This window comes from Aethalodelphis obliquidens, unplaced genomic scaffold (genome assembly GCF_003676395.1).
Source record: "Aethalodelphis obliquidens isolate GAN/ISIS:26980383/991018 unplaced genomic scaffold, ASM367639v1 scaffold24, whole genome shotgun sequence".
NCBI lineage: Eukaryota > Metazoa > Chordata > Mammalia > Artiodactyla > Delphinidae > Aethalodelphis > Aethalodelphis obliquidens.
In genome coordinates this window covers 23,437,079-23,464,230 of record NW_020837968.1, presented here as the reverse complement: position 1 = coordinate 23,464,230, position 27,152 = coordinate 23,437,079, and the positions used below count along the sequence as shown (strand labels likewise).

Here is a 27,152-nt window from a genome sequence, read left to right as displayed (position 1 = left end):
TAGGTGTACTGTTATGGCTAGATAGCTGGCGGTATTTGAGGATAGGAACTATAAAATTCTATAAAAAAGTCTATAAAATTCTATAAAGTCATAGTATTGTAGAAGTTTGGAGTTCAAAGAGAACTTAGGCATCTTCTAGTCCAGGGGCTGGCAAACTTTGCTTTCTAAAGGGTCAAGTAATAAATATTTTAGGCTCTGTGGCCATATGGTCTGTGTTGCAGCTCTGCTGTTACTGTGCAAAAGCAGCCACAGACAATACGCCAGTGGATGAGCATGGCTGTGTTTCAATGAAAGTTTATTTAGGGGCACTGAAAGTTGAATGTCAGAGAATGTTCACATCACAAAATACTGTTTTTCTTTTGATTTTTTTTCAATCATTTAAAAATGTAAAAAACATTCTTAACTTGCAGATTGTACAAAAACAGACAGTGGACCAGGCTGGATTTGGCCTGTGGTGTGAAGTTTGCTGATCCACTTCTAGCTTATCCTGTCATTTCACATGTGAGGAAACTGAGATTCAAAGTGATCACACAATTTGCTTAAGTTTTTATGACTGACACCAAAACTTAGGAGTAGACTAGGGTAGTTTTCATTTAGACAGTTGGCTGTTTTGATTATCAAAATTGGAGCCACGCAAAATACATTATTCTCCAGAAGAACTCATTTTGTATGTGATTGATACTGTGAATTATAGCATACCGGTGGTTCTTAAACTTGGGGATTCCTCACAGTCACCCAGAGGGCTTATTAAAACACATACTGCTTGGCTACACCTCCAGGGTTTCTGATTCAGGAGGTCAGGAGGTATTCTTTGCTCAGTTTTAGAAGTGGAGAACCTGAGACTGAGAGAGATCAAGCCTCGTGCCCAAGTAAAATAGGTAGTTTGTGATAGGAATTTGAACCCGTGTCTCCTGTTTCCAAGTCCAGCACTCATTCATCTGTTCTAGGATTCTTTTAATTAAGTGACAGATTTCAAGAGCATACTTAAAATTATTTGATTTATATGTTATATTCTTTCGGGAACAAAGTTATTAAATATTAAAACGTACTTACACTATAGATGAAATTACAGGTATTATATTTGGTATAAATATTGTCCACTGGTAAGTGGTTTCCTCTTTCTTTTATTTTATTTTATTTATTTTTTGCGGTATGCGGGCCTCTCACTGTCATGGCCTCTCCCATTGCGGAGCACAGGCTCCGGACGCGCAGGCTCAGCGGCCATGGCTCATGGGCCCAGCCGCTCCACGGCATGTGGGATCTTCCCGGACCGGGGCACGAACCCATGTCCCCTGCATCGGCAGGCGGACTCTCAACCACTGCGCCACCAGGGAAGCCCGGTTTGCTCTTTCTGACACCATTTGTCCAGCACCTTGCTAAGTGCTGGAGATGGAAAGCTGAACAAGATCCCATTCCTGTCCTTAAACGTTATTCATTGTTCAGTGGGAGAGGCCGACCAGCAATGACTGTAGTAAGTGTAGATGGGTGCTCTGGTGGGATGCGTGGGATAGAACAAGCTGTGGAGGGGTTTAGAAGGTTTAGGGCTGATCTACAGAATCGATGTGGGCAGAGAGGGAGGAGGCAAGGAGGACTCAGGGACAGGTGACTAGGGGTGATCCCACCCATGTGAGAAGGGCACAGAAGGAGGAACACGCCATTTGTGGCTTGATAATCCTGGCTCCAACCCTTCTGGTTGTCTGAACTTGGGCAAATGACTAACTTCTCTTTGCCTGGCTTTTCTTATGGACAAAATGCCGATGATAAAAATACCTACTGTGCAGTATTGTTATGAGGATTCATTTAGTTACTGCCTACAATACTCCCTGGCCTTTAGTAAATGCTTAGTAAATACCAGAGTACTCTACTGGGAATAGTAGAGAACTGAGTGCACATTTTGCAGTCACAGCATGTGCACCTTTGAAATTCACATGTTAGCTGAAAAGTGTTCTTCATTTACATGAGGAAGCCCCTCTTCCAGGGAAATTGTGGGTCTGAGCATTTTGCAAACAATTATCTGAGGAGGGGCTCTAGTCTGAAAACATTGCAGGACAAAAGACATTTTACCACGATCGCCACCAAAAACAATCAAGCAAACAAAAAGCCACCCACAGTAGTTTGTAGGGAGCTCTCAGGTTAAATGTTGAGTGAAACTAAAACCTCTGATCAAAAACCAAATATGCATGAGGTTACTGGCCACCTCCGGGGTAAGTAGGGGGCTGGGCTGGAGAAAATACATAGGGAGTGGTCCCACAGCACTGGCACCAGGTTCACAAGTGTTCATTTGATTATTATGCCTCATAACTTATTTAGACACTGCATATATTTTGTATGTATCACATACAACATACAAAAATTTAAATATATGTATTCACTTGCTTTCACAGTATTCATAGCAAATGAGTGTCTGAAGCACAGGACCAGAGCTGGCAGCTTGCACTGCTTCTGTTTTGCATAAGATATTTTTCCCAGCCCACTCAGCTCCATAAAGTTGTTTTGTATTTCACCACTTGCTCCATCTTATCTTAAAGTCGTGCATATTTAAAAAAAAAAAAAAATGTTGGTTCTGATTGTGCGTGCGGGGTGTGGCAGAGAGCATCACTGTTGGACCAATAGAGATGTGCCTGGGCCCAGCCCACATTCCAGTCTCCTTTAGTTGTATCTGCATCCTGGGCTTTGGAAACCTGGGCCTGCTTGTTCCCATCGTAACTGCTGCCCCCGCTCGCCTGTAATTCCCAGGGAGCCTTTGCACAGGTGAGCCCTTGCTATGCAGCAGCTCTTCTCCTCTGAGGGGGCCCAGTCTGCCCAGTGATGGCAGGTCCTTAAGGAAATGGGCCCTGATCGGGATGGTGACCCCAGCCTGGGTGCAGAGTAGCCTGGAAGTGTCCTTCCTGTGGCCGCCGTGCCCTGTGAGGACAGGGGAGCCCCGGGGCTTCGCAGGAAGGGATGGCCTCCTGCCCCTGAGGGGCCTGGCCTAGCCACAGCTCCCCTGGGGGCTGGGACCGTACGGTGCAGACAGTGAGCATGTCCTGGGGGTCTCTGGGAGAGGATGGAACACCTGCCTGTTCCAGAGATGAGGTATAGGCCTTGGGAAAGGAGCATCCCAGTTAGGGATTGAAGTCTGAAAGCTGATGAATCCGCTCTCTTTCCAGCTGTGCAGAACCTCTGTGTGGTTGGCAGGCTGTCGGCTGGGCCCCTCCTTGCAGGAGGGGCTGCTGTCTGAAAGGCCCCTCCGCAGGGCCCTGGGGGCAGCCCCACTCTCTCCTTTAGTTACTTCACGCCTTGTTCAGGAAGTGGCTCAAAACAAAGGGCCCAAACAGAACAAGAAATTGTTTCCTCTCAGAAGGACATTTATGCTGAGACCTGAACATTGAAAACAAGTAGTTTCCAGCCCTGTGAGTTAGGAGGAGTCATGTTCCAGGCAGAGGGGGCTGCCAGATTGTGGGTGGAAGCAGCCAAAGGGTGTCTGGGGCCCACTGACCCAGGCTTTGCAGGGCTCGGAGAAGGGGGTGAGATCATCCGGAGGGCAGGTCGGGATGCCAGTGTCCACCTGAGAAGGCACCCCTTCAGGAGACACTGCCCCTGGCCAGCTCCCTCATCCTGCAGAGCAACTCCTGTCTCGTGGCCTCCTTTCTCAGCAAACTGTCGCACCCTCTACCTGGGGCAGAACAAGGAGGCTGCTGGGCTGGAGGCCTCTCAGGCTCAGGCTCACCTCGCCTGCCTCCCTCTGCCTCTGGGAGAAGGGCCTGCCTGCTGCCCACGTGCCTCCTGCCTCTGCAAGCCCAGCTCTGAGGATTTCTCTTCCCTCCTCCAGGGCACCCTGCCCAGCGGCTCAAGCCTTTCCATCCTCAGCACACCCTCTTGCCCCTCTCCAGGATGGTCTCCCCTCTCCCGCCCCTGAAAGCAGCTTCTGCCACAGTTCCCTACTGAAGGGCAGGCGGCCACTCAACAAGCTGCCCTGCTTCTCCCGCAAGCCCCTCTCCTCTCCCGGCATTCATCCTCCCTCCCGTCATCCGTCAGTGTCTTCTGGCTCCGTGCCCTCTGCCAGCCTCGACAGGTGGCTCCTCCCCAAGGCCTGGGCCTGACCATGTTCATTCTCGTTGCAGCAGAGGTTTTGGCCAGTAGGTGGTGGGGGCCTGGGTGTCTGTAATTTTAACAAACTTGAAAATCTCTGCCAGGCTTCCCTAGCACGTTCACGGCCTTACCTCTCGACAGATCTGGGCAGCACAGCTGGAGATCCAGCCAGACACTTCTAGGCCCCAGGCTGAATAAGTGCTGGGGGGGTGAGTGGGCGTCTCACAGGTACCTCACCCTGACCCCAGGCCTGTCCCTCCTCCCATCTTCTCTTGGTAAATGGCAATGCCATTGTCTGAAGGACAACATCCATTGTTAGTTCGGCTCCAATCGTTACTGGGTCCCAGCATCACCTCCCTCCAAGCAGCCCACAGCCTCTGGTCAAGCCACACTGCACAGTTTCCAGACACCACTGCCTTTACAGTACCACCTCCATGTGGCAAGGCCCTGCCCTGCCCCTGCCAGACCAACACCCGTTCATCTTTTCACATCCCAAATTTCCATCCGAGTGACCTTGGACTAGTCATATGTGCTGTCTACGCCTCAGTTTCCTCATCCTTAAAGTGGGGATAACAACAGTTCCTGCTTCATGGAATTGTCATGAGCACTAAAAAGTTAATAAATGATAAGCCCTTAGCACACAGTAAGCACTTAGTAGATGATGGTGAAAACGGTGATCCATTTCCTAAGTAGGCACAAGCCTTCCTGGTCCTCGCACTTACCGTATTGACCCTGTGGTTTAATGCCTTGGTGGTACCCTGAGTGCAGCACCCATTTTGTCTCCTTAATTGGCTGGGAACCCCCTAAGGGAAGGGATCTTTTGTAATTCTTGACATCATGAGAACGGTTTACCAAGAGTTGGTTGGTTTGCTGAGGTAACTCAGTGAATTAACCAACCGTTAACGGTGGTTAAGAACACCTGTACTCGGCCTAGCTTTGCCTCCACGCTCTACCACTTATTCCTTGTGTGACTTTGTGCAAGTTAATTGAACCTGTCAGTTTCAGTTTTCTCATCTGTAAAATGGGATGATAATCCTAGCCATACCTCTTAGGATTGTAGTGAGTTTTAATGGAGGAATAAGCTCAGAGGCTCAGTAAATGTTAGCTCTTGTCAGTGGTGGCAGCTGCAGCTGTGGTTGGCTGAAGACTTGAACTTAGAAGCACAACAAAAATGAGAGCAGTAACCGCCATGGAAAATAAAAGACGGTGTATGTGTCAATAGGACACCCCAAGAAATCTCTTTTAGCTGATGGTAATAAAGCATTCATGAATAGCGTAGGCTGGGTTGTACAGTGTTTGGGGAAGGCTGTTACAAAAAATAACTTTTTAATTAAAAAACAAGTCTTTTCCTAATATTCAAAATAGACCTTGAGAGAGCTGCCACTGAAATATATTTCCATAACAAAGTCCGTTTTATGTAAAACCTGGGTTGTAGTTTGTTTGCTTTTTTTTTTTTTAACAAATGTGAGTTTGGGTTTGTTGTTGTTTTTACCATTTCTGAACTTGTGATTGACTTTATTGCTGCAATAAAGTGACACAGTAGAGGCTGGCTCTGAAAAGGAGGGAGCATATTTTTTAAAGGGAGAAAAAACACTCCTTAGAGCGACTGCTTGGAGTTCAAGTTGAATCAGAGTGAAGCCATCCTTGGCTCTTCAGCTGTGAAGCTAGTGAGGCTTCAGCCTCCTGGAGGGAAGGCAGGACTTGCCCAAGGGTCTTACTCCTTCTATCAGTGGTGCTTCTGCAGGAAAACCCTGGTTTGCTGCTGATATGGGGCTCACACCCGGGGACTTGATAGATCTGGTCTGGGTGGGGCCTGGGCTCCTGGATATCTGCTGCAGGGTTCCAAGGCCCACATTTTGCAGAACACCACCAGCTGAGCCTCATCTAGGTTCTGAGGGCTCCACTGGAGGAGGGTCTAGGCAGGAACTGACCCCACTTCTGGCGGTGAGCGGTGCGGCCAGCCCATGGCCGGCTGTTTGTGCTGGGAGAACAGGCTTTGACTCAGCCCATAGCCCTGAATCCGGCAGCCACTCTTTCGAGGAGCCCCAAAACACACACTAAACCCATCAGTCAGCAGGAACGTTATCTCACTGATCCATCCACGGGGCAAGGGAGCACGTGGAGGATGACCACTCCTGGCGCCTTCCTGACTTTAAGCCTCGATGGTGTCACCTATTTATCTCATGTTGCTGTTTCATTTTTTCAAGCAAGCTTGAAGTCAGTGGGCTACTACTGCCTCAGTAGCTCTTAGCCTGTCGCTCTCTCCACACCCAAGACTTGACTGGAGGGGAAAGCCACCTACACCTGACGGTTTAGAGAGCTCAGCTGCTAATGAGGATGTTTTTGCCTGTCTGATTTAAATAGCAAAGCATTAGATTGTTTGCTTCTCAAGGAAAAAGTCTGTTCTCAACACCTCTGTGTCTTCAAAGGTACCCACTCCAGTGCTGGACAGCAGAGTCGCTGCTCAGATGAGGGGGTCAGCCTGGGCAGAATGCCCCCCTGGCCCTAGCTGGCTGGCCTGGCTTCTCTGCTCCCTGGGATGTCATTGTTTCTCCCAGCCTCTCCATGCTGAGGATTCGGTGGAGGAAAACTTCGGTTTGATACCACTGGGGTGGGTTTGAGACTGTGCTCTCACGAACAATTGCTGCATGTAACAGCGTGATGGATGGCAGTGGGGGTAGATTGGGCTTCCCAAAGCTGCGATGGCCAAGGCTTCACCAGAGGAAACTTTTTTTTCTCTCCTCCAATATCAGAAGGAGGGCAATGGGGGCAAGGCGGGGGGGTGGGGGGGAGGGTAGGTAATGTAATTTATACAGTATGGAAGGAGGAAAGTGCTCACACTTGGATGGAAGATACTTGCTGTTGGTTGGGATCTGCCCCAGCCTGATCCAGGGAATCGGGAGCCTGGGCAGGGCCAGACTGCAACCCAGGCTCGGGGCGAGGGAGACCCTGAACCTGGTTTTAAGTAGCTACAAACACAGGAAATAAGACTCTCCTTGGCAGGAATAAAGACTCAGACGTAGGGAATGGACTTGAGGACATGGCGGGGGGCGGGCAGGGAAGGGGAAGCTGGGACGAAATGAGAGAGTGGCATGGACATATATACACTACCAAACGTAAAATAGGTAGCTAGTGGGAAGCAGCCGCATAGCACAGGGAGATCAGCTTGGAGCTTTGTGACCACCTAGAGGGGTGGGATAGGGAGGGTGGGAGGGAGACGCAAGAGGGAGGAGATATAGGGATATATGTATACATATAGCTGATTCACTTCGTTATAAAGCAGAAACTAACACACCATTGTAAAGCAACTATACTCCAATGAAGATGTTAAAAAAAAAAATGGGCAGAAGAGCTAAATAGACATTTCTCCAAAGAAGACATACAGATGGCCAAGAGGCACATGAAAAGATGCTCAACATCACTAATTATTAGAGAAATGCAAACCAAAACTACAATGAGGTATCACCTCACACCAGTTAGAATGGGCATCATTAGAAAATCCACAAACAACAAATGCTGGATAGGGTGTGGAGAAAAGGGAACCCTCTTGCATGGTTGGTGGGAATGTAAATTGATACAGCCACTATGGAGAACAGTATGGAGGGTCCTTAAAAATTAAAAATAGAATTACCATATGACCCAGCAATCCCACTACTGGGCATCTACCCTGAGAAAACCATAATTCAAAAAGACACATCCACCCCAATGTTCATTGCAACACTATTTACAATAGCCAGGTCATGGAAGCAACCTAAATGCCCATCGACTGACGAATGGATAGAGAAGAAGTGGTACATATATACAATGGAATATTACTCAGCCATGAAAAGGAACAAAATTGGGTCATTTGTAGTGAGGTGGATGGACCTAGAGTCTGTCATACGGAGTGAAGTAAGTCAGAAAGAGAAAAACAAATATTGTATAATAACGCATATATGTGGAATCTAGAAAAATGCTACAGATGAACTGGTTTGCAAGGCAGAAATAGAGATACAGATGTAGAGAACAAACGTATGGAGACCAAGGGGGGGAAAACGGGTCTGGGGTGGTGGTGGTGGTGGGATGAATTGAGAGATTGGGATTGACATGTATACACTGATAGGTATAAAGTAGATAACTAATAAGAACCTGCTGTATAAAAAAAAAAGGACTGTCTTTGGTCCTTGCCCTCTCCAGAAACAGCAGGGGCAGTGGGCGGGGCATAGACCTATGGGCGTGGTCAGAGCGGGCTCCTACCTGGGGAGCATGCACCACGCCTGCTAGACCCCTGCGTCGGGTATTTCCAGTTCCCGCCTCTCACCCTTGCAATGTGGGACACTTCGAAGGAGGGGTAGTAGAAAACCAGGTGTGACTGAAAACCCGGAGCACAGAGTGTTCGGCAGAGAGGATAGGGGTGCAGACTGGGGTGCAGTAAGTGTGCCTGGGGCAGCTTGAACAACCTCCTGCAAAACCCACTGGAGCTCGAGAAGGGGGCGGGGCAGGCGGTAGGTGCCATTTGGGAAATGGGGAGGGTTGCCACCGGCAGAGGAACCTGAGGAGAGCGTGAGTAAATTACTAGACCACTGTTAGGTTTCCCAGGGTGCAGTTTTAGTTTTACCTGTCTCCAGGTGCTGCATCCTTTTAGTAAACAAGTCTGCCCACCCCTACCTAAGTCCCGAATGTCTGTCCTCGCAGATGTTTAATTGTGCTCAGAGCCTGCCAGAAACGGGGTCGCTGGAGAGCTTGAACTGAGGGCAGGCTGAGCCCAGGGTCTGCAGAACCATCTTCGAAGTTTTTGACTCAATGCGGGACATGTAGCCTGAAGTTTGAAATGCATCTTGAACTTTTCCTGTGAAAATACAACTTAATTTCACTGTTGGTGCTTTTTGAGGATTGTGAGGAAGGGCATATGACACACCCAACTTCTTTCCGGAACAGTTCTGGGTAGTTGTTCAAGTCTAAATTTAATCCAAGGCCTACATTTCCATGGGTGAGTGTGCTACTGGTTGTAGGAAGCCGTCTGTGGACAAATGAGGATAATAGAGAATTAGCAAGTCTGGAGAGGAGAGCCCATCAGCAGAATGACAAATTTAGGATCTTTAAAGACATCTGGTCAGCGATGCCGGAGCTCGTGATTGACTGAGTGATTAATAATGGAAAACCCTTAGTTCAGTGTTTCCGCCTTCCCTCGCCCACTTCCCCAGCCGGGACCGGCTGTCTGCTCCAGTCTGCCAGAGATGTTTCCAGCTGAACAGTGGAGGCATTTAGGCCCCTCATCTTTGACCTCTGGGAGTTTAAGGTTTGAGTTTTAATTCAGTTTTATCTGTGTGCTCCCTAACTGACAGCTCACCGAAAAGACTCCCAATTCCCTTTCATATCTGATACACTTCCATTCACCTTATGGAGTCCGTCCAAGGGCCTCACTTCAGGGTCACCCTGACTCCCAGCTCGTAGTTCATTGTCAGGACCTTCCCTGCAACACGCAGAGCACTGGAAAACAGGGAGAGGGCTGAAGTCTTTGCTCCCCTGCTCTCTGAGGCCTACTGCCCCCAGTCTTCAGAACCCATCCCTAATTCTGCGGTGGATTTTTCTCCAGGCTAAAGCAACTAGACAAGCACAGCCAGGCCACAGCCCAGCAGCTGGTGCAGCTCCTCAGCAAGCAGAACCAGCTTCTGCTGGAGAGACAGACTGACTGAAGAGGTGGGACGTCTGAGATCCCAGGTACTGTGCAGGGCGCCTCACCCACCAGAGAACGCACCGGGGTACACGTGGTCTTTCCCTTGTTCCTTTTACAGAGCTGTGTCTTACCAGGCTAAACTCCCCGGGGGTCCCGTTGGTTAGCGAATAAGCTGGGAGGGAGATCTTGAAGACTGTGCTGGGCACAGTGGAGGACACAGAAGTGCGGGCCCTGGACCTGCCCTCTTTAGCGAGCTAACGTTCGTACGGGAGAACAGACCCACCGTGAAGCAGCAAGCCACACAGAGTGCTGAGCCGCACCGTGTGGGCACCACCGCTGAGGAGCGCAGGAGGCAGGAGAGCAGGGCAGGAGGCAGTGGTCAGGAGGCTTTCTGGAGGAGGTTGGCTTTGAACTGCCCCTGGGGGACGTGTCTGTTTGAATTGGTGGAGGAAAGAGGTGCTCCCAATTAGGGGAGTCCCTGTGAATGGAATGTAGGAGTCTTGCTTTAAATCAGCTGGCTGATAATTGGGCTAGGGTTTGGAGTGCTGCCGGAGGGTGTGGCAGTGTTCCATAGATAACATGCATTAACTCTCATTACTCTTGAACAAGCCTGCAAGATTGATTATCCCCATCTCACAGATGGGGAAGCTGAGGCTCAAACAAGCGCATACAGCTAGCAAGTAGGGACACTGAAAATGGAGCCTAAGTCTGACTCCTTAACAGACTTTCCCTGTTCAGGTTAGGTCTGGGGCCACCAGCAGGGATAATGGGGGAAAGAGTGTCCAGGTAAGTTTGGTGTAGGGAATGAAACCTTTATTTTTTCCCTAAATTGCTTCTCTTCCTGTCAGGGAGGCTGGGCTTTTTACCCCATCGAGCAGTTTGTTAGGATAATGAGGTGCTCCATGAGTGCCCGGGGGACGCCGTGCAAGAAGTGCTTGGAATGATTAATTGGAAAAATGCATCAGGAAATGAAAATGATGAGACAATTGTCTCATTCTTTTTTCAAAATGACCATGTGCCCAAACAGGTATAGAGGAGCCGCTGTCCTCTGAGTGATTTTTCCCACTCAGCCCACCAAACCCCTCTGCAAAAGTCCTCATTTGTTCCACAAATAGTAAATGAGCATCGCCAGGAGCCAGTCACGGAGCTCAGGCTGGGGGACGGAGACACACCTGCACTGTCCCCTCCCAGGGCCTCTGAGGCTGCTCGCGGGGAAGGGTGGTGCACAAGCGACACGCCCTACAGTCACACAGGCATCCGGGATGCTTGTGTAAGCATCATATAACATATGAATAAAGGAACATGGGTTTCAGGGCTTCTTCTCACACACACCGAGATAGCATCTCTGGGAGCAGGGCCCAGGAATCTGCATTTTAATGAGCTGTTTGGATAATTCAGTGAAGACACTAGGGTTTGAGAGCCTCTGAAAGTGCTGGGAGGCAGAAAGAACAGAGAATGATTCCAGAATGCATCGTTGTCCCTAGGCCCTGAACAAGTCATTGAAGTCTCTTCTAAGCCTGTTTCCACATCTGCATAGTGGGTACCATACCAGCCTAACTCAAAGGGACCCTGGAAGTGTTAAATGAGGGCAGCTGCGAGGTGCATGGCTGGTTGTCTTGCATATTACAGGCCAAAGAAATATCAGGGATTTTCTTTTCCCCTCTCCTCCCCAAACTGGGGAAGGTCCTGGGAGAAGCACAGGTTGGGCAGAGATCCTGTGGGACCAACAGCCATGAAACGATGTTCACTGCTCTCGCCCAGCTCCTCCAATGTGTGCAGTCACCTCATCCTGTACCTGTGCGGCCAGACCTCAACCAGAGCTCAGCTGTCTGGGCAGGTCCTTGAGGGGGGCCCTGGGTGGTGCCAGCCAAAGGTTGGGGCCATCGGGTCTCCAGACAGCTGGAGGGACTTACAGCACCAGTGGAGCTCCTGGCCTCCAAGAGCTGAGAACGACTTCAGAACTTGGGTTGTGGAGAGTCTTCTATACAAGCTCTGAGCGTGTGGTAGTTTCTTCTCCATTCTGGACCAGATCATTATCCTGTGGGGTTTGCCTTTTAACTCCCCATCTGCCTACCTGACAGCCCACTTAGATCTTAACATGGATCATCAATGCTTAGAAACCTCTTCCAGGGCTTTAAAAACCTGGTAATTGCCAAATGGATTGCAAAATTTTTGTAAAATGCATTTTAAAAAAACCCTAAAACCTCAAAATTCTCTCAGAAAAATGAGCAGGTCTTTTTTCCCTTGCCTGAAGCAACAGAAATGATTTGACCATCCTATGCTCTCTGATACTGGCCCATCTGGCTCATCTCTAAAGGGATCTTTCAGATTCAGATATTGCATTTGGAATTATTTTAATGTGAACATGACAAAAGAAGCTTGGTAGAGAAAATGTTGGCTTTCAGTAGCAAATACTAGCATTCAAAGAGGAGACAGGAACCCAGGCAAGCTCTCTACTCTCTAAAGCAAAGGCCCACTCTTTGCGCCCAAGTGCGGCGTTAGACCTGTTTCTGCCGTGGAATAAACTTGAACTGTGAGTTTAGTTTCCAGGGAGCCTTACCTGAGGTAAGTAAGGCTGCCATTTGACCCTGGCAGGTATGTGGAGGGTGCTACCTCCCGAGGGTTCCAGAGTCACCGGCCACACCCACTTCACTCCCACCCTTCTCCGGGGGAGAGACTCCTCTGGCTTGTCTCTGGTTTTGGGATGGTTTAGCTAAAGGCTTCCATTTTCCCAGCCTGGATGAATTAAGCATAATAATTTTGCACGTCAAACTCTAAAACTCTCTATCCGCTGGATTCTCAAAAGAGAATGGATATTTTCTGGCCCGGGCAGCTGCCCTGAAGCTGAGTCACATCCCTCCAATTTGTTCCTGTGCCTGAGCCCTGGGCCCTGAAGCAGATGACAAGCTCGGGTTGGCCAGTGGCCTCTGACAGGAAACATCTAGCCTGTTTAGGAGGCTTTATTGTTCTAAATTGTTTCTGCTTAACTTCTGAAACATGCACAGCAACATGCCTGGCCGAGGGGGCCGCTCACCGTCCTAACTGCCGCTGTGACATTCTTTGGCCATAAGAATTCCCGTCTCCCCGAAACGCTGCTGTTGTGTGGTGGCCAGCCTGGCGAGAGTCGGGCCGGCCTTGTGGCTGACCCAGTGGACGTGGCTCAGTTTGCTGATCGCCAAGTTCGAGGCTGCTCTTCTGACTTGTTCTTAGTTTAGGACTGATTAAAAACACTGGCTTTATGAATCTCCTGCTTCACTCCTGGGGAAAACACTTCTGGGAGACAGCTTTTGAAACATCATGAATTGCTGTTAGTTCTTGTAGCGAAATAGAGACATGAAAACACTAACCCAGTCTTACTCCTCTGTTCTCTTCAGGGACGGGAGTGACTGTGGTTGTGGGGGGTGGGGACTTGAGGGGTGGTGTCCAGGATACAGAACCTGGGCCCCAGGGGAGTCTTGGTAAGGCCTGACAGCTGGGAGCGGGGTTAGGGGTCTGTGACCCAGCGCCTGGGGCTCTAACATCTGGCCAGGATGGGTGGCAGCAGTTGGTGAGGAACTTAAGAGTCTTTTCTTGGGGAGAATGGCATCTGAGAGACGGGAAAGAATGGAAATTATCTGTCTGCTTGGAGGACTGTCATTTACATCGAGATTATTTTACTTGTACATTTATTTGGTGATGATATGGTTTCAGCTGATTTGCATTTTCTGATAGCCTCTGTCCCAAAAGGCTGTTTGATTCCGTCCTCAGTGTTCAGTCTGGGGAGGGATGCCTTTTTAGTCCCTTCAGATGCATCACTTTTACAGTTTAGAAAACAGCATCTGAAACCGACTTATTGGTGATTAATCAGTTGGCCCTATGACTTTTGAGCATTTTTGGCAGTGAATTTACTTTCTAATTTGATTTAAACTTGTGCATGGATCCAGCAGACATATGTGATTATGTTCAAAATCATGGAGATTACCTCGTTACACCAAAGGATTCATGAAGAAAGCTGGAAACACGCACGAGAAACAAAGACACAGATGATGACGAAGGGAGGAAAGGCCCGTTTGTGACCTGAAGGAAAGGTAGGGGGAGGCTTCAGAACTGTGCGCTCCAGTGAGGGCCGCACAGCTCCTGCGGGCCCCTGCAGTCTGAGCTGTAGGGTCGCCCAGCTGGGACTTGGAGGTGTCCACAGAGTCTGTGGTGGTCCTTCCTTGAGCCCTGAGGGCTTCACCCAGTTACGTCGGCGCTTCCACGAAGCTAGCTACCTGTGAGACAGATGGTGCTTGAATAGAACAGCAGATACACTGAATAAAATAAATTAAAAAGCCTCCTCCTGAACCAAGATTTTTTGGAAAGAATTCTAAATAGATGAAAACAAACAATTTGATTTCAACCAAATTGTTGTTTTTTTGTTTTTATCCTGATTTTCACCCGAATTGTCAGTCTCAAAAATAAACACTGATACATTCCCAGAAAATATTTTTCAAATAAAAACTGACTCTGTTAAAGTTTGCCCTGATTCTTTCAAAACTGTGTACAAGACACTGTCAACCGAAGTGACTTGCATATTTTTTTAAATAAACTTGAACATATGCAGCGAAAATGTCATTAACTCCCTGCTGCCTGAGGGTTGTTAAAGAATGACGTAAGACCCCTGGCGCGGCATTTCTAACCTGGGGTCTGGCGACCCTCAGAGAAGCTTCCTCAAACTCAAATAGCATAGTTTAACTTTTTTTCTTTTTTTAACTAAAGGCCCTGTGTGTAATTGATATTGAAAAGCGCATATAGCTTCATTTAAGCCAAACTTGCTCTTCGTTAACAGTTAGTTCACTTTGTCCAAGAGTGAATAATTTCAGAATAAGACTCATGGAAGGAAAATAAATTGAATTTTACATTGCTTCAGATACATTTGCTCCACTTATTGCTTCCCGAGTCAGACATTACATTTTGCAATATAAATTCACAATCAAGATTTTAAAGGGAGCTAAATATTTTAATCCAATTAGACAAGTGAACAAAACACTGAATATTACATGTAGTGTAGATAAGTGGTTCTTGCCTTTAAAAGACTGTAATTCCGTCACATTACAACCCCAAATGTCAATGTTGTCTTTATTTTTAACGCTTTCAAACATGAGGCAGCCAGAGGCTCCACTCTCTGCTGTTGGTGACACTGTCTGTCCTTTGGGAATTCTTAAAATCTATTTACCATGGAAACATGGTGCGTATAAAACACAGACCCCTGCCCATGTGCAGGGGAAGTTCTCGTGACTCATGAGATTCAAGAACGCTGGAAGATGACACGCTGGGGATCCCGAGGGTTGTGGAAGGAACCCCCGTGCTGGAGTGTGCTCTGGGGAGAACCTGGCGCAGCAGTCCCGCCCCTGGGCGCGCGTGGCCTCCGCCTCTGACCGCTCCTGTCTGTGCGCAGGGCTCCCTGCATCCCCCCACATTGCAAGTCCCAAGTCCAGATCGAGCTGCTGTTTTCCAGGAAGCTACAGTGTCATTGTCCACACTTTCTTTCTGCGAGGAAGTCTGTCCTGCCTTTACTGTTGCGTTTTTCTGGCTTCTGTAGTTCTTCTCTGATTTTGGAGCCCAGAGGCAGCAAAGTCAGGCCCCAGAGTCCAGGGAAAATGAAGCCTGAACTCTGCCTGCCACAGAGCTTTCATTGTCAGAGACCCAGCCAGGCAGCCGGGAGGGAAGAATAAATCGAGGACCTGTGGTGACCTTGCCACGAACTCCTGCCCGTTTGGCAGCTGTGCTGGCCGGAGGGGTACACAGCTTAGCGAGAGCTCCAGTGACTTGTGTGGGGCAGAGGCAGGCCTCTCCTGACCTGCAGTTCGCGACCTTGAGCCCCGTGCTGGGTGGAGAACTGCCTGCTTACAGGTCAATGGTCATGTCTGAGGCCACGTTTCCACAAAGTGCTGCAGGGGACTGGTGAGGACAAATTGGTGACCACCCATAGGTCACATGGCTGATTTATTCCGGGCTGCCTGATATATTTGATTCCTCCTTAATCCCAGAAATATCAAACGTGGTTGCTCTTTCACTAAGCTGGTTGGAATAGCATTAAAAAGAGCCTGGACTTTGAGGTCAAACTGCCTGGGTTCAAATCTCAGTTCTGGACCACTTCAGGTAAGTTCTTCGCTTCCGCATCGCTCAGTTTCTGGTTAAAAAAAAAAAAAAAAAAAAGTAATAGAACGAGCTTCCTTTTAAAACGGAGCTCTCTGCATTACTAGGGCCCAGAAGAGATGACCGTCTAGCAGGGTAGCACTGTGATTGCTGAAGGCTTGAAAGGGCCACTTGGAGAAATCATTTAGCATCCATTTTGCACAGATGGAAAAATCAGGCCCAGAGGAGTGGAGTGACTAAAGCTGGGAAATGAACTTCCAGAGAGACTGGTATTCATTCCCTGGGCCATGGGCTGCATGGAAGGGGGAGGGAGTTCCCTCTCTCCCGGGGCAGCAGCCTGGAGCTGGGCCCCAGCTGAGAAAGCCGCAGAGCAGTGGCCTGGCTCCCAAAGTGGGGACACATGGAGGAGGGTACTGGGGGCTTCCCTGGAGCTCTGTCAGCTGAGGCCAAGCTTTGAAATGCCCCAGATAGAGGTTGGGGGAGGGATTCTACCTTCTTTCTTGAGTTAAAAATAGATGCTTTTCTGCCAGAGGCATGAGGAACAGGTCCATTTTTTTTTTTTTTTTTTTTTAACCTGGCCACACAGAGACGGAAAACGTACAAATGAGCAAGGGAAAAAGCAAGAAGGAGGGATATTCCATTGGGAGGGGCTGCTAAGAGGCCAGTGGAGATGCACAGAGAAGAGACACATGGTGGAAACAACGGGCAGGCTGAACCGTGAGCATCCGTATGCATAGGGCCTAGCTGGTGCCGTGACATCCCTGGGCTGCGGGCTTGGGAACGAAGCTGCAGAGAAGGTTCAGCTGGACCCCGCAGTGTGGCTGCTTGGGGAACAATTCAGGTCACCCAGAGAGACTCGTTTTTTAAACTTTGAATTTAAACTTCGGAAACAAATTAGACACACAAGTCAGGGTTTGTGGAGAGAAGGCTCTGTTAGGGTTTAAAATGAGAACAAAGAAAACGGGTCACTGATAGCGGGCTTGCAGTTGGGGAGCATTTATATCATCTGTGGACAGCGCTGCAGAAGAGCAGCTGCCAGGGTGCTGTCAGCCCTCCTCAATCTGGAGGGCAGCCACGACAACTGCAGATGTGGCCACACCACCCAGGGGGGCCACAGCGAGGGGCCTCGGTGACAAGTGTGATGGTCCAGGGACGGGAACATGGTGGCTGAGGGCTCAAGCCACGGTTCACACTGGCTGTGTCCCATCGGCACACACACCCTCGTCTCCCTTACAGCCCGACCTCACGGTGTCCACAGCGGTGTGGGCAGTGAACCAGCTTTCTGGAAATAGGCATGGCTCATGTCCCTCAGAAGTGATGGCAGACGAGCCAGATTTTGGCAGTAACTAAAGATTCTGTCTCTCTGGACATGCTCCCTGCCTAAGGGGAAGAACCGAGAAACATTCTCTACTAAACATCCAGACATCCAAGGGTGACACTGAGAGCTATTTAGCAGGAAGACAGTGACATAACAGGGTACATGATTCATTCAGTCCCATTTGCTGAATGCTCACGACGGCTCGGGCAGCGAACAGTAAGTACTATGAGGAGGAATGCAGGGCTTTGCACCAAAACCAAATGAAAGAGAAAACCGATGGAGCCCGGGAGAGAAATGAGGGCTGACCCCTGGGCAAGTGCCAGCAGGGAATGGGCCAGGCGGTGGGCAGTTCCTGGCGGGAACCGCGAAGACTCATGCGAGAACTGCCCGTTTCCTGGAGCTTGGTTTTAAAAAATTCCCACAATACATTTCCCTTCTACTTCAGGTCTTTACTGTTCTGTGTTGTGCGTGTTACAGGTATGTGTCTTTTCTACCTCAAGGTCAAATTTTTTTTTTTTGAAAACGTGCCTATTGCAGTTTATGCTTATTCTCGTATTCAAAGACGCCCTCGAATCTCTAAAGTTAGAAAGTAAGCCACCATTTCCAGAGCACCCGGTGGGCAGGCAGCCTGCCTGTCTGTGGGACAGGAGGGTCATTCAAGCCAGTCATTCACTGGATCCGTTCAGTCAGGACCGGAAGGCAAATCAGCTCTTGGAGATCCTGTGTTTGATGGGCAAATGGAGCTGGCGGCAGCCTCTGAGGACAGGGGCGCCCTTTCTGCAGCGGCAGGGCCCTGGGGCTCCCTGGCTTCCTTGTGATGCTCCAGGAGCCCCGTGGGCGCCACGAAGGAGGGTCCATCCACCTCCCAAACCCCCAAAGAGATGCACACAGACACCACTCACTTCCTCACCACGTCCGGGGCCCCCCACTGTCTGAGAGCAGGGCTGCACACGATACTCTAATTGCCCTGTGTCAAAACCCACAGAACTGCTCACTAAAAAGTCATGAGTGTCTCACATATGCTGGGAAATCTACTTGAAATGTAAACGTTTTCTCATTTTTTAAAAAAGATAACAGGCTAATTTTCATATTTTTCTTGTGCAAACTCTGATCTTGGAAACGCTGATCACTCGTCCTGTCTTGGAAATCCTCCACAAGTAATCGTGGCTTAAGTTGGGTAGACAAGAGCCCTCTCTAATTCAGGAAATCTCTGTTGGGGAGTGCAGAGCCCACTTGTTTCTCTTGAAGATGATTCTCACCCAGCCAAACAGAGACCAGATGGGGCCCGTGTCCCTGCATTACATTCCAATTCATCTCTTGAAGTGAGAACTGGGATTCGGTAGTTATCATCCTAGCCCTCTATCTAGTCTCTACCATCCTGGTGACTTCACACTCCTGGAGGGCAAAGACCGTGTCTGAGTCATCTTCCCACACAGGACACAGTAGGTACTCGAGAAATGTCCTGTGCAATGTAACTATTTCCAGTGGTTTCTGACACCACTTCCTGACGTGGGTTAAACTAATTTGAACAGCCACATCCGACATCCGCTAGGGCAGGCAGCAGTACTTTCCTAACTTGCGACTCCTTCAACCCAATTTTCATGAGCTAGTTTTGAAACATTTATTCCTGTTTAAAACTAGGAGAGGACATACACTAAATTCCCTCTTCCAGCATGTGGTAGGTGGTTTCCATGTGAAAATGCCTTTATATATGTTAAAACACACTGTCTGCATCTAAACATTTGGAGGTGTTAGCTTGTTATCATTTCACCAGGAATTTCTTAGGGACACTTGGTCTATCCACATCCTGTTTTTTTGTCCAGTTTTACTCACTGTAATGTCTGAGCAATTTTCAGTAAACAGATTCTGGCACGAATCAGTGTCTCCTTTCTCCTGTCCATGGGGGAAGAGATGGCTCTTTAGCTGTGTCCTGTCATCAGACCACCCTTATTTAAGAGACATGCAGAGGTCTGGAATATAGCGTGTCTTCAGATTTAAAGCATTAAAAGAGTTCACCTTATATTCCTACAAACTTTTCATACAGTTGGTTACGTACAATTTCTATAATTTTTGCATAAGAATTTTTTACAGAAACTTAGAAAGAGGTAACTAAACCAGTGAGAAGACAAATCACATTGAAGAACATGATCTATTTAAACTTACTTTTTATTATCATTTTTTCCAGTTACCCAGCATGCCACAATCTGATTGCTGACCTGGATGAAACAGTGAAATAAATGATTTACAAAGAGATATTTACATTCATCTGATTTATACGTAATATGCCACAATGCACCGCGACCTTCCCAGTGGACCCCACCTTAGACTGCGGCGGGCTGCGTCATCACCGCCACATTCGTTGCCAAGCGGTCCCTGCAGGATGGATGGGCTGGAGCTGAAGTCTGACACTAGACGAGGAGACCTCCTGGTGTATGTTTTCAGAAAAGGCTCGAAGTTATTATGTTTTTATATCTGCTCATTTGTATGCTTTGTTACACATGTGAATTTCAATAAATGAATTTTTTGAAGACTTGAAATGTTTCCTTTTTATCTTGTAGTGATGAAAAAAAAACACACCAAAAAAAGGCACATATTTTAACTAGGCTAAAGGGTATTAAGGACCAAACCTTTTTTCCTGCCATTCATGTTTCTTTCCCTCTTGGAGAGATCTATATATATTATCCTTCAACTTTATTTGCTTTTAATCAACATCCCATAAGACTCCATTATTTATCATCCTGCTAATTTGTGCACAGTCAGAAGACACCAGGAAGCACTAGGCATTATCCTCTCCACTCTGTTAACAACAAAAACAGACAAAAAGCATCTTTGGCTTGGTGGTGTCATGTTTCTTCTTCAATATGCAGTAATTGAGAGGAGGCTAAAAATGTACTCAGTGAAATTACAAAATTTACTTCTATCAAACATCTGTACACAGATCATCATTTTAGTTTAACATAGTATTTCTACTATTCACAATGAAGCCCTCAAGTGCTTTAAAGTAATAAAAATGGGCGCTGAAAGTGTTGTGTTGTCCTTGAGGATGACAATGGAACACTAAGGGCAAGGCTGCAGTCGGGACAAGTCCCTGACCTCAGGCTGTTCTCCCTGGCACGGATCTGTCATCATCATCACATCACATCACATCCTCTTCATGGCCTCTCAGAAGGATGTGGATTAGGGCTCTGGAGGCGGTGGGATGATACACCCGCTAAGACCATTGAGTCTCTCGAGCATGGACAAGGTTCAAGCCTGAAAGAATAGAACTTCTATTCAGATTCAGAAGTTTTTTTGATTTCATCAAGTGTGCTAGACATAAAGGTTGTCACATAAGATATATTAATTGTCCCTAATTCTGTTTCAGGAACAGGAAATAAATTACACAATATTCTAAAAATAGCACCTTTAAAGAATTATAGAGGTCACTTTATGTTAGCCTCCTGGATCTGTCCACCCCAGTGGTTTTGAGAGAAGAGCACATGTAAGAATGCCCTCCAGTTTGGCTGTGTGACATACACATAACATGCTTGACCAACTTTGGTCCCAAAGCCGTTCCTCTATCTGGCTTAGTCACAGAGCAAAGCCAAGCTTCTCCAATAGCATTTAGGTTTATGAGGTAAAATCAGAAAAATGACCCTAGGTAAATCAGACTGTAGTCCAACCATCCTACCCATCTATGACCCACGTTTCAGTTGGTTAATTTGCCACGACGTTTTAAAAATATACTCTAAGAAAGGAAGTATGCAGCGCAACACATTATCAGGAAGACATTACTGACGAGCTACATTCCTTAAGAATTCTGGGTCCAAACCGCCTGGTGGGAGGACTACTAGGGGCTTAACAAATCTCAAAAAATACCTATTCTATCTCCAGCTTCACAGATCTCTCCTAAGCCCATTGTTGGGAAGTCAGCATCCCCCCTTTGGAAGCAGCCCTTCATCAAAGTTTGTACAGTTGCATTACTGCCATTTTATTGAATAAAATAAATCCTGTGTGTGTTTTGAGCTACAAGAAATGTACATACTTTCCTGTCACACTTTATATAGAATGGGTTAATACCAGGTGACGCTATTCATCTTTTTTTAGAAAAGAATAATATTTAATTTTCTGAGATTACGGAACCACATCCAACAACAATAAACAGAGAAGTAGCAGATTGACATAGTGCTTTATTTAAGCTGTCTGTACGAAGGAAAATAATGTGCATCCCTATCATATACGTGTAAAAATACTAAGGATGTACAGTGTACAAAAACAGTTTCTTGTAGTTATTTCACATCCTTGTGGGTCATATACTTAAGGAAATAAACAGTTTTAGTATGACCAACAGTAATAGTAATACAGTTTCTTGGGTTCATAGTTGCGTCTGCTTGAAATCCTTAACCAGATGACTAGATCTTGCGCGGATCTAATGAAAGAACTAGCAAGGTCAAGAAATGTCACAAACTATAAAGCTACAGGGAGGTAATTCAATTACCAATTTAGAGGTTTTCTTCTTATTTAAATAAATACTTTACATTTCATGCTTGCCTGTAATGCAGTACCAGGAGCAAGATAAGGGAGTTCTACTGTAGACACAGTACAAACAGTAGCAGCAAAGTGTGTACGCTGAGGTGTAATAGAAAGACCCTGCAGTTAGTAAGGAAGGCCCTTACTTTGTACTCTAAGAGAAGCAAGTGGCCCTTGCAAGAACAGTCAGCTTTAAGAAGCTGGAAATCAGGTATGGGAAATGGAAAACACTGGAATAATGCTATGTAGTTAGTGTGGAAAGCAAAGCTGTGAGCAGCCCTGCCAAAGGTCCAAGCAGAGACGGCCAATTTCCTCCAAGATGGCTGCATCATGGCAAGAGGCAGACTTCAAGGAAGTTGGTACAGGAAGGAGTCTGCAAAGCCTGAACTTCTGCTATTCTGACAGAGTGACTCCAGGGCCAGGCCTTTCCGTCCACCAGAATCTGAAACTTCAGCTATGGGCAGACATGAGGGAAGTTTTAGAATCTCCTTCTACACACATTTCTGTTTTTCTATTGTTTTTCCATGCCAGCTGACTGAGATCAGGGAGTGAAAGTAAGGGATTCTTAAAAATCAAAGCCAACAACACACCCTGTGTGACGCTAACAGAATCTCGGAGGGGATACGGGACTAAGCCCCGGGCACCAGCTGGGGACAGAGAGCCAGCTGTGCAGAGTGGCCAGCCTGAGGCACAGTCAACGCTGTCATTAATCCTTAGGAAGTGTCCTTGGCCAAGGTCATGGAAATTACCTTAAGATTTGGGGGGGGAAACCCCAAAACTATCTGTGTGCTTAGTGTATGGTGTACTTTCCCTCTAAAGAAATGAATGCTCTGAACACCAGCCAGTCTCAGCTTTCTTCTCTTCCTCTCACCTGTTCCTTTTTTATATAATGGATGCAAGACAACTTACAGGACATACCTTCTAGTCTACTTTCTTGTCAAAGTGAAACATTCAACATAATTCCAAGTGAAAAAAAAAAGTTGAGCTATATGTGTAAGTAAGAATGAACTACCATTTTACTGTAACTTCCTACTCAGTACTAAGGATGAACTTCACTCAGGTAGAAATATGAAAAATTAGGATAAAATCTATGTCTGAATATGTCTTAGCTGCCTTAGTAAAATGCCCTTTAACCCCCTGTCAGTCCCAGTGGTCCACCCACTGCCAGCAGTGGTTTCATATCTGTAAACCCACACTTCCAGCGTCAAGAGGCTAAGACATCTGCATATGAATATGATTCATCCTACTTAGAAAGTCACTTGCTCTTTCATACAATGCAATCATAACACTACGTCATGCTGCAGTCTTCCATTTGGGAGCTGTCAGATAGTTTAACTAAAATACATCTCCACGATGGCTCCACGGAGTCAGGAGCCCCCTGGACTTCATAGGCTGCTTTGGAAAATGTCAGCTCCTAGCACCAAAGGGTTTAATCTGAAGATCATCATTAATGAAAGAGAAAGATGAGGTTTGCATACATGTCCCCTTTCAGTGAGAAGTGTCGGAATTTGAGGACATGAGTATATACAGAAAAAGAAAAGTTGGAGGTGTTCTTTTTTGTTTTGTTTTTTCCCTGATGGCTTAATTCAGTGATAAATGTACCATGATCAGAATAAACACACCAGGTCCTTATCCTTTACTGCCCACTTCGTAAATACTTGAGATGTGTTCATTTTGCCGAGTAAAGTTCATTTCTTATCATCCAGGTCTCAATTTTCTTCATTACATTATGTTGCCAGGCTGTCATAATATTTCAATTCTCAAAAGAGCAAATATAACACCCATTTGTTTCAACCCCTTGGCATGGATAGTTGGGGATTTCTCATTTTTAGCACCAAGGGGTTAAATGACAGCATCTCTTCTCCCAAAGCCAAATTCTAATCTATATGTACAATTTCAGAGCCTCATCAAAATTTTGTTTTTACACAGGAGAAAAAGTGCATGATTCTCATCGGCGTGTACATTCCTTGCACATGGGTCAAAAGAAACTGCAGTTAAGTCTGTTTTATGTTAAGTTGGAGCTGCATTTGCTAACATGACATACAATTCTCATCACTAAAAAATAAATACTACTGCAACATAAACAAAATCATAAAAGGACATTCAAAGTTTTAACATCCGAGAAAAAGCTAATTCACGTAGAACTGAAAGTAAAAAATTAAAACAAATAAGGCAAACACCTGTTTACCTTGGTGTACAAATTTTGGTGAAAAGCAGGATCATTACACCTGTCTACATTCTTCAGCCATCAGAGGTGATAATATCAAGAAGGGAAAAAGGTTTCCAAGAACAGGGGAAATAAAACGCTCTCTGGTGCAAATCATATCATAGACCCTTTAAGTGACCTACTCTGCTGTGCATATGCTTCCTTCCTTGGTCGAACAATGTTCCTTTGCCAACAACTGCCTGTGAAATCTGGACATCCACATGTAATATCAGGCTTCCTCTGCAGTATCGAATACGAATTTAAATTTATAAATGTATATATCTATCTTAATAGTTGTTCATTCCTTCTCTCAAATGCTTCCTAATGAATTCCAGTAGGATCTTACTGATACCTACCTATTTTACGCACTGATCTGATATGCTTTACTAAAATTTTGCATATGCACATCACCACGCTTCCACAATTGCTTGTTCTGAATTATAAACTAAATCTTCTTAGTCTAATTAGTTTTTGATTTATCATCTAGAAAGTTAAAAAATATACCTAGAATCATTTAGCCTTCACTGTTAGGGAAAAACAAAAATTAAAAGATCAAAAGATGACAGTTGGTGCACAAATGAACAATGGTGGGCTCATGACTTCCAAAGATTGTAAAATTACCTCTTAAAGTTGCTATAATAGTAAGACAGTAGCAGCAACAGCATGAGACCTTAGACTGAGATACAATTTCATGCAAAAACAAAAGTCGAGTATGTCTGCATATATGTGTGTTCTCATGTGGGTGAAAGGCGGCGAGGGGTGAAGACCTTGGACTGGTCTGGGATGTCTGAAGGTGCTCCTGCATTTGTAAGAGCTAGGACTGCTGTGATGTCCAGGAATCATTTTCAGTAATAAATCTAAGATGACAGTGAAGTAGCAGAAGAGACTTATTCTCGTCCGCTTGCAGAGTAGGAAAACTGAGGGAAATGCGGCCGCCTCTCACTGTCCGTGCAGTCCATACCGTCCTCATCATCTGTGGGCAGGAAACAGCTATTTTAATTTTGCATTAATTTTTTGCAACATAATCTCTGGTCTATATAGTTCTAATCCCTAACATAATAAAGATTAATGGAGGCAACAGCTCCCAGAAACTTGTGTTTATCAATAAAACATAGGATGGATACACTTAATTTCAAAAACTTTCTCACTTTCAAACACATGACCTATGAAGAAATAATACTATCCAATCATCTCCTTCAAGACACTAACATCTCAAGGCTCAAACTCTGAAAAACTATTGAAGAAGACAAGATTTTTAAAAATAAAAAGGAACAAATGATCTTCAATAACCTTTACTTTCATGAAAACATGCATGTCAAAGTTACAAAGTCAAAGAATCCTAAGGCACCCAAAGTATCTGCCTAGAATCCAGTATCAATCTGTCTTCAGATGCTTGTATTTCTTCTTCATGGCGCTTTAGGTGTGATTGCAAAATAAAGCTTATTAGGATTTCATTTCATTTGAGCCCTTGATTTACATGTTTAAGATTTTACATTCTTTATTCTACATCTAATACCTGCCTTAACTTACTGTTCCTAATTTTCCTACAATAAAACTTTAGGGCTTCCCTGGTGGCGCAGTGGTTGAGAGTCCGCCTGCCGATGCAGGGGACACAGGTTCGTGCCCCGGTCCGGGAAGATCCCACGTGCCGCGGAGCAGCTGGGCCCGTGAGCCATGGCCGCTGAGCCTGCGTGTCTGGAGCCTGTGCTCCACAACGGGAGAGGCCAAAGCAGTGAGAGGCCCGCGTACCGCAAAAAAACAAAAACAAAAACAAAAACAAAAAAAAACTTTAAAGTAGACTAAAGAGAATAAGTCAAGGAAAGAGAGGGAAAGAGGCCAGCATCTAAGTATTAGTTCATCAGGAAACAAATTGGGAGACTTGAAAGGCATGGAAAGAGACGACTTCCATTTAAGCTGCTCCTCCCTTTTCCTCTTCCCTGTTTTCTTGCATTTGAAAGGTTACGAAGGATCACCCAACCTCTTCCTATAACTATTCTGATGATTAAAATCCTGCAGTGTCAGAATGCTCTTCCTTTACATGTGTCATGAATTCAGTCGCTCAGTCCACAACGTTCCCGGTGCACCTGTTCTGGGCTGTGCACAAAGTCCCTCCCTGTGTCCTCGGGGCTCACCCCACTAAACCCCTCTGCTCCACTTGCAGTGCCTTTGGTCATATGCTGTGCTACAGGAAATAAGTGAGAGTTTTTCAAATACCCAACCTTCTTCAAGCAAAATAATTCCACTCCCTCAAATTCATATAGGAAGTACATTACCAATTCTTCTAATTTTCCAACCTCTCCAGGGAGCATCAATTTCATGTAATAGGAGAAGGAATACAGGTCAGACCCCACTGCATCACGGGCACTGACCCTGTTACACAAAAAGGATGATGCTTTGCATGCCTCTGAAGAATAACAAACATTCATGCTCTTTTCTCACTGTTCTTTTCAGCATTCTATTTTTAATAGAAGATTCTAGAAATGGGATCAAGTTGCTAACCGAACTTTGTAGCCTTGAATGTACCAGAAAGTATCACTGTATTAGGTGGGACTCAATCTCACAAGTAGCATTTGAGGCTCCCTGCTCTGTGTAAACTTCCCTCCTGCAAACAGACCTTTTAAACTATAGTCCTCATTTCCAGATAGTACTGCGATCTGGGGAAATCTCTGCCTCCTTATAAAATACCAGTTAGGTACCAAGCAAACCATCTTTTAGGTCAAACACCTTCCACAGTATTTTCAGATATACTAAAGATGGTAGGAGCTGTGGATGGCATATAAAACCTCTGTAAAACTCTATAAAAACTCTCTAGGGGAAAGGCAGCTGAAATCTTAATGTTCAGACTCTGACACGTGCCAATCACATTTCAAAGGAATAGTTTTCCCCGCTAGCAGCTTTGTTTTGCTGGGTGTGTTTCTGCACAGCGAACAGACAGCACATGTGGGAAGCCTGGTGTTGTCCGCCAGAGAGGGCTTGTCCAGCTCGCTGGGCTGCAACCAGGCATCGCACCAGGGCAGGGAGGCCTGAAGCCCAGGGCAGCCTGGCTCTCGACAGGAGGAGGGGTTGAATTTCCTTTCCAAGGAGTATTATTGCTATGAGGCTGCACTGTCAGCTGAAAGTTAAAAGAGAATCTTCATTCTGTCAATTTAGTAACAAATTAATCCCATTTCCGAACGTAAATCTAAATCTTGTTGATGACCATACGAGGGCCCCTGCATCTGGATCTTCTTTAAAGTCAATTATATCACCCTCTCACTCCATCTCCCTCCTGTTCT

The 27,152-nt window shown here is 46.3% G+C and overlaps 2 protein-coding genes across 7 annotated transcripts in view; one reads left to right on the top strand and one right to left on the bottom strand.

Moving 5' to 3' along the window:
* Window positions 1-19,692, top strand: part of SDCCAG8 (SHH signaling and ciliogenesis regulator SDCCAG8) — a 261,979-nt gene extending 242,287 nt beyond the window's left edge. For 2 of the 4 annotated variants that reach the window (XM_027122442.1, XM_027122449.1), the window contains 2 exons: window positions 9,647-9,771; window positions 19,348-19,692. In XM_027122442.1, coding sequence (XP_026978243.1) covers window positions 9,647-9,746 — 100 coding nt within the window. In that variant the 3' untranslated portion in view covers window positions 9,747-9,771; window positions 19,348-19,692. The remainder of the gene's footprint in view (window positions 1-9,646; window positions 9,772-19,347) is intronic. The other 2 variants (XM_027122445.1, XM_027122443.1) reach the window with 2 other exon arrangements.
* The window catches only part of AKT3 (AKT serine/threonine kinase 3), a 397,863-nt gene continuing 390,021 nt past the window's right edge, over window positions 19,311-27,152 (bottom strand). For all 3 annotated transcript variants that reach the window (XM_027122450.1, XM_027122451.1, XM_027122452.1), the window contains one exon: window positions 19,311-24,850. In XM_027122450.1, the coding sequence (XP_026978251.1) occupies window positions 24,765-24,850 (86 nt within the window). In that variant the 3' untranslated portion in view covers window positions 19,311-24,764. The remainder of the gene's footprint in view (window positions 24,851-27,152) is intronic.